We start from the raw sequence: 7,660 nt of genomic DNA, 5'->3' as shown, positions 1-7,660 counted from the left end.
CCCTAACACCTTGCAGCAGGCAAATCCACGGTGTTTATGGCAGAACATTCTCTGTGGATCTAAAAAGCAAGGAGCACAAGATGATCGAAAACACTGCGGACCTTGAGACCTGGAGAGATTTCTCATTCTTCCACGTTTCCAATTTTGGCAAATGATTTGTGGAGAAATGGGGAGAGGGCATATTGATCACTTTTGCCTTGAAGTAGACAGGGAGAAATAAAGACAGAAAAGATAAAAAAATTTATAGAATCATTAAATCCACTTAAATCGACTGCACTCTTATGATGCTGGAGGGGTCTGGGCCCAAGTTGCCCTGCTTGAGAGATGCAGAAGTTTTTGCTAAGATCTCAGCCTTTGAGGTAAATACACCCTGCTGTATCCATGACAAAGCTGGGTAGAGACTCCACACACTGGATGCTTCTAGCTACTAGGGCCATGAGCAGGTCTTGGCTGGGAAGGGTGATAGTTATGGCTGGATATCACCAAGCACCTTCGGGTCTTCATAGAACTCTTCCCCCAATTAGAAATTGTGTGTCTGTGGCAGGCATGGATCCTGAGGGTGGGAGACACACTACTTACTGTGCACGAAACACTCTTTCAAACTCCAGGGACCCAGTGACTGCCGGGGGGATCACCTTGCATTTGAATCTTGCCCTTCCAACCTGAAAAGCAAAATAACCTGCAAGGAAAGAGAACAGTGTGGTCAAGGCGAGGGGCATCATCAGTCACCAGTGAAATGCAAACTCAAACCGAGCCCTACCAAGTAGAAGACACATAGTCCCATGAGGATATGAGAGCAACTAGAACTCTCATGTGTGGCCAGTGGGAATGTAAAATGGTACAACCACTCTGAAAAACAGTTTGGAAGGGATTTATTTAACTCTGTCACTGCCTGTAAGTATTTACCCAATGAAATCACATGCCTGTAGAAAGGCCTATAACACAAGTGTTCACAGCAAGTAGCTTTATTTATAATAGCCCAAAACGAGAAACAACTTTATAATGGTTAATTTTATGTGTCAACTTGCCAGGGCTACGGTGCTCTCTAGTCAAACACCCGTCTAACTGTTGCTGAAAAGGTATTTTTTTTAGATGTGATTAATTTTTAAACAAATAAAGTAGATCACTCTCCATAATGTAGGTGGGCCTTGTCCAATCAGTTGAAGGTTTAAAGAGTCAAGACTAAAGTCCCAAAAAGGAAAGAATTCTGCTTCCAATGCCTTCAACTTAGGACTGCAACATCAATTTTGGCCACAATTTCCAGCCTACCAACCTGTCCTGCAGATTTCAGACTGCCATCCTCCAGCCAATCACATGAGCCAATTCGTGTGTGTGTGTTGTGTGTGTGTGTGTGTGTGTGTGTGTGTGCGTACATATCCTACTGTTTTTATTTTCCTGGTAAACCCTGACTGATATTACTATCCATCAGTAAGTGAGTGGATAAAATTGTGACCTATTCATGCAATGAGATAGTTCTTGAAACTAAAAAGGAATGAACTATTGATATGCAAAACAATACGAATGAAACTCAAAATGATCATGAAAATGAAAGCAAGGATAAAAAGAGTACTACTGTGTAATGTCGTTTACATAAAATCTCAAAAATACAGCCAAGGACCAGGGATTTAGCTCAGTGGTTCTGCAGCCTTCCTCACAAGCGCAAGGACCCGAGTTTGATCCCTGGTACCCTAAAAAAGTCATAAGGTAAAAAATTTAACTGAATTAATCCTCCCTTACCATTTGTACTATTGTTGAACTGAATTATAATTCTTCATATCCACCACCTGCCCTGTAAGCGCAAGGACCCAAGTTCAATCCCTGGTACAAAAAAAAAAAAAAAAATGCAGCTGAATAAAGCAGATCAGTGGTTACCTGGAGATGAGAAGGAGGCGCCAGGAGAGAGGGAACCAGGAAAACCTTTGGAGACAATGGCTCCCCACCCGACTCAGTTTCCCCGTTATTGCATGGTATGGCTTTCTTCTCCTCTGGTTGTTACATGGAAGTTATGTTAGATTATCAACCTCCAATGCCTGGGGGGTCATCTACACCTCATAAGTCCAAGGACTTCCTTCACTCTCCAATCCACACTTCCTCCTTTGGTGGTTTCCGAATCTTCCACCATCCTCACTTCCTGTCTTTACCCCGTTGTCATGCCACAATTAACTCTTGGAGTCTATCATTTCCCTTCAGATTATTTCTCCCAGCTTCTGATTCTTACCAATTCACTCCAACATTATTTTCCGTCTCATTTTAGCCTCTCAGTATCCATTTGCTACTTGCTAATGTTTTGAAAACAGTTTCCTCCCAGCACTCTGAGAGGCTAAGGCAGGAGGATTGCAAGTTCAAGCCCAGCCTGGGCAACTTAAGGAAACCTCATCTCAAAAAAAAAGAATTTCCTCTTAAAATCCACCAAGGGCTGTGGATGTAGCCCAGTGATACAGCACTTGCCTAGCATGCTCGAGGCCTTAGGTTCTGCCCAGAGCACTCCATGAAAAGAAGAAAAATTCCCACCAGTCTGCAGCTCCAGTATCACCTCGTGTTGGAGTCCCAGGGGCAACATGCTTCCTCCTGTGATACAAAGCTCTCTGCCCTCGCCGGTGAGTCAGCACTGCCCTGGTCTGATAAGAGCTCCAGCAGCACCCTCCTTCCCTTCCCTGTAATCCCCTTCTGCTACAAAGACGCTGCTATTTAGGTGCAGTGCTCTGGCTGAACACCAAAGTGTATCACTGCCTCGGATAGGGTCCTCTCCTTCTAACCGCTCCACGAGAGAGCACCAGGAGGACAGGAGCAGAGGACATAATATTGATTATGCCCAAAGAGGGCTGTAAAGAGTTAATCCCACAACTGGCTTGTTCTGAGAAGTGAGTTCGGCCTATGTGCCAAAGTCAGAGTAACTCGCATGCAAATTCTGTTCCCACAACTAAAACCTTCAGACTAGAAGGACAGTGTTCTAATTACAACCATATATTTTGTCTATTCTGTTCCTAATTCGAGAATGCTTTGTCTTGTCCTTTCTGAGCCTTGTTTACATTAATTTCCATAGAAACTGTAGGTTGCCTTTACCCCAACTAATTGCTAATAGAAGTCAGTGCCTGGGACTGGCCAGCGCCTGGGACTGGCCAGCTTCTTTGTTGGCACCCTGCTTTCTCTCTCTTAGTTCTGTCTCTTAGTGTAATTTTTTCTTAGGCCTGCGTTGCACACTAGGCAGGTGGGGACTAGAGACTTACTGCAGGAGTCTCTGGCAGACAGGGCAATGTGGGATGGGCTAGGCTGCTTCCCACCAAAGTACATCCCTTCAGGGCCAAGGCCAATGTCCGGGGCCCAGCTGGAACCAAGATCGGGAACCACTAGAGGACCTAGGACCTTGGCCCCTGCAACCTGCTGTCCCTGTTTCTTCCAACCTGCTTCGTCACCTGGGAGAAGACACTGGCCAGGCCTCTCCTTTCCTCTACAGGACAGAAATAGCCGCATGTGCCTAGATAGATCCATTAGCAGTGGAGCAGGAGCTGCCTAGGCCTTCAGAACCAAGCTGTGAGGTGAAAGCTCTGAAAGTGCTGTCTCTCTCCAGGCTGGGAATTGCACCTGGTGAGCATCTGTCTGCCACAGCAGCAAGTGCGAGGAAGGAGTGGACTGCACCAGTCTCCCCAGCACGCCCCAGCAGGAAGGACCGCAGCCCCCCCCCCCCCGCCCCGGCCCTGGAGTGGGGAAGAGTCCACTCAGCTTCCGGCACTGAGGGTCGCAAAGCTATTACACCTTTTTTTCTGGAAAATTTCAATTTCATTTCCCTTCTAACCACTTAAGAATCATGGTCTTTTGCTTTTCCTGTCCTTCCTCTTCCTCAGCTTTCTTCAGAGAGTCACCTGGCTGCTGGTGATGCTCATTCCCCCAGCGATGCACGCCAGCCTGCCCACCAGGCCACAGCTGGGTTCCTTCCTGAGGCAGCGCACCGCCTCTCCCTGGTGGGCACTGCTTACCCCACGTCCTATGGACAAATGCCTGGCGCTCAAAGCAGATGGAAGTCTTCAAAACCTGAGCCATCTCTACCATGACACATGGCATCTTGACTCCAGAAAAAGTGCCAAATTCTGATTCTCAGTGCCATAACAATCGCAACCTCCCCATTGTTCAATATTCCCTGTCTACCATGAGTCCTCTCCACTCAGTCTCCTCTCCTCTCTCCCATTCCCGCATCCTCCTCACCATCAAGCCCCTGGCCCCATGCACACCTTTCCCCTGCACCACCCAGCGAGCAGGAGCCCCTGGGAGGGGCTGGAGCCTCTGTTGGCCCAGGCAACTCCCAGTGCATCCAGAGCACAAATGGTTGGGATGCATTGCTTTAGCCCCAAGTTCTTCTTTACTTGGTAACAAACACACACTGTACTACATAGACGATAATGAGTGAAACCACAAGACATGTGCCTGAGGTTTTCACATGTTCACAAAACAGACGAGCAAGACAAGGCACTGTGTGTGTGGAGGCCTGAACTCTGACCGCCACACTCCTGGCGGTTTGTGACCTGAGCAGTCCACAGCTGCGCCTGCTTCCTGGCTCAGGCACACTTGGCAAAAAACAAAAGTGCGGGGGAAAAAAAAAAAGTGCGAATCCTGGACAAGGAGCCCTGCTCCGCCCCTTCCCTCCCAGCTCAGTAGGTGAAATGCCCTGAATTGAGCAAATGTGGAGAAAAAGCCCTCTGTTTAACTAGGCAGTTGAGATACTGAGCAATCCTAGTGGGAAGGCAGTTTTAATATTTAGAATTAATTACTTGGTCTAAAGCTCCTGTTTCTGCTAGAGAGTTGTTTTAACTTGATCAGACCTGCCATAGGCAGTTTATTTAAGAAAACACATTAATTAAAAGATCAGGTTCCAAGAATCCTAGCTTGGGCTTAGAAGCGGGAACAGCATTACTTGGAACACTGGTGTTTAATGTCTATGCCTCTTTCCCCCAGAGCAAGCAACTTCCCCCCGGGACACTGCTCATACAAATCGGCTGTGGGTCATCACGGTGGATGACACCAAGTCACTGCACTCTGAGGGCCCACGACAGATGTCCCTGCTGAGAGAACTAATCTCTGGAATGAGCCTAACCTCTGCCTGTCCCAGGGGAGAAAGCCATCAGGTGACCCTGGCCGGGACCCTGGCCGAGGCAATGAGAAACTCAAACAAAGAACAGATCTCTCTCCTGGGCCTGCTCTCTCTCTCTCTCTCTCTCTCTCTCTCTCTCTCTCTCTCTCTCTCACACACACACACACACACACACACACGTGCCCATGGCTCTTACTTTGCTGACAAGCAGAGAGGACAGAGATGGCAGCCAGCAGAATCACATTCCCGGCCATGGCTCCCACAGAGATCCTGGCTCACAGAACTCTCTGTAGGAAGTGAGTAGAAGATCGGAAGCGCTTAGGGCTTTGTGAGCTTGACCTCCCTTCCTTATACGGGAACAAATAAGGGCCAATTCAAGCTGCCAAGTAACCTTTGTACCCAAACAGAAACCAAGAAAGCTGGCAAGTCTGTGGCTGCCAGTCACACACCCCATCTGGGTCCGACTGGCTCCTGACCTGGCACACGCTGCCTCTCATGGCCACTGCAGTGCAGGCAGGATCAGGCCTTGGTTAGGCTGTCTTCCCTGCCCACCCTTCAAGGCTGCAGACCCCTGTATCCCTATGTCCCCAACTCCCACTTCATGATTTGCTAAGACCTTTCCCATTTCCCGTGGAGAACTGGGAAGGAGATTTTTCAATGCTAATTAAAACCTATTCTAACTTTATTCACCCACTAAATGGCAGAGTCAGGATTTGAACCCAGGTCTAGCAGATTCCAACTTTATCCTCTGCCTTGCCCCATGCTACCCCCACACTTCCATCTCCCTCCCCCCAATATAGTAACTGTACATTAAAAAAAAACCTAGGCTACATGTTCTTAGGACGAAGAAGGGACTCCAGGACAGAAGAGACCTTGTTCCTAGTTAGACCTCCAGTGGGGAACCAGCACACACACAGCCAGACCTCAGCCCACCTTGGGGCCACAGCCCTCACAGCTGGGGCTCCTTCTGCAGATGCCAGTAGTCACAACCCCTCATCTCTCCACCACAATGTTTTTGTTCTTTAGAGATGCAGTTCCCAGTTGGACATGGTAACTGTGCCAATAATGCTAGCACTCTGGGACGCTAAGGCAGGAGGATCACAAGTTCAAGCCCAACGTGAGCAACTCAGCAACTTAGTAAGACCCTGACTCGAAGTAAAAAATAAGGAGCTGGGGTACATAGTTCAGTGCAAAGATCCTGGCTTCAATCATCAGTCCTGGGACACGATGTCAGCCAGTAGCCCCCGCCAAGGGCCTTCACCCTGGTTTGCAGAGGGGGCACCTAGCAGTGTCCTCAAGTGGTGGAGACATTCTTAGAAGGAAGCTAATGCCATCGTTGGGACTGCACCCTCATTGCCTCACCTAACCCCAGTCACTCTCATGCCCAGCTCTTAAACACAGCATCACATGGGGCCTCAACTCATGACCGAGAGGAGCACAGATATCAGTCTACACCAGGGAGCGCCCTGAGGCTGGAAAGATTGCCTGCCTCAGCCTCACACCTGACGTTTAATGGTGACACAAACTCAAGCAAGACTCTAAGCTTCTCTGCTTTCACAAGATAGGGCTGAAAAGTTTAAGTGAAAAATCTTCTTATAAAAGGTGAATTTGGTAACATTTATAAAGTACTTAAAACAGGACCCAGCATGTAAAAATCTGTCCTGTCTGAGTTTATAAAATGAATGCATAAAGTATGTAGAAAAGTGTTTACTATGTGTACCTAATGGTAAAAGATATTTTCAAAAAGTGTAAGTCAGGGCTGGGGATCTAGCTCACTGGTTTCTCCACCTGCTGCACAAGTGCAAGGACCCAAGTTCGATCCCCGGTACCATAAAAAAAAAAAGTACAAGTCAGTCTTTCATATCATACAAAATGAGAACACACCAAAGATCATACTTAACTCATTCATGAGGGAGCTAGGAAGATGAAATAAGCAGTTCAAAAGTGAATTCAAGGACTATATCACATACAGGGAGCAGGGGCCAAGGAACTGGATTCACAGATGCCTGTGGCCCAGATCTGCACATGGAGTCCCCTGTTCTCTTCAGGGTCCCTCTGCACCTTGGTTCTTAAAGCCAGTGAATGTCAGGCTCAAGCTGGGCATGACTTTCCCAGTAAACATTATGTTTTAGCAAACAGCTGATCCTAGCAAACATGCTGCCCTCAACAAACGACAAGGAGCTGTCCCTGGACAAATAGAATGGGATGTCCTAAAGAAGAGCTAAAACAGCACAAGACCCTCTTGGAGCCAGAGTGTCTGATAACCTCTCTACATCTGCATCAGCCCTTCTGAGAACTCTGACCACAGATGTTTTCCCTGACCCCTCTACGAGACTGCCCCTCTTTTCAAATCCTATAAAACTCCCTGTCTTTCTTTGTTCGGGGGCCGATTGCTTTGTTGCTCTCGGTCAGAGCTGCCTGCCCCCAGGTAGAATAAACCTTGAGCCAAGTTGCCTTCTCACAAGCCTGCTTACACGGTCTCATTCTTGTCCTGTTTGTCACATCTGGTGCCAAAACTCAGGATAGGGTACCCCTCTTCAGGGGCTTCAAGCCCTATCCTAACCTCCTGGTCCACTG

At 47.9% G+C, this 7,660-nt stretch overlaps 1 protein-coding gene across 1 annotated transcript in view; it reads right to left on the bottom strand.

Moving 5' to 3' along the window:
• Mgst2 (microsomal glutathione S-transferase 2) overlaps positions 1 to 5,461 on the bottom strand; it is a 21,695-nt gene extending 16,234 nt beyond the window's left edge. The window contains exons 1-2 of the mRNA XM_004854992.3: positions 5,280 to 5,461; positions 580 to 679 (exon numbers count right to left, since the gene is read on the bottom strand). Coding sequence (XP_004855049.1) covers positions 580 to 679; positions 5,280 to 5,337 — 158 coding nt within the window. The 5' untranslated portion in view covers positions 5,338 to 5,461. The remainder of the gene's footprint in view (positions 1 to 579; positions 680 to 5,279) is intronic.
• Between the last annotated feature and the right edge of the window lie 2,199 nt (positions 5,462 to 7,660).

The sequence above is a fragment of the Heterocephalus glaber genome, unplaced genomic scaffold, assembly GCF_053883595.1.
Source record: "Heterocephalus glaber isolate CG9 unplaced genomic scaffold, H.glaber_assembly_v1.0 deba00001586, whole genome shotgun sequence".
In the NCBI taxonomy this organism is placed as follows: Eukaryota; Metazoa; Chordata; class Mammalia; order Rodentia; family Bathyergidae; genus Heterocephalus; species Heterocephalus glaber.
Note: the sequence above shows the minus strand (reverse complement) of the source record. Positions and strands in the feature narration are given on the sequence as shown.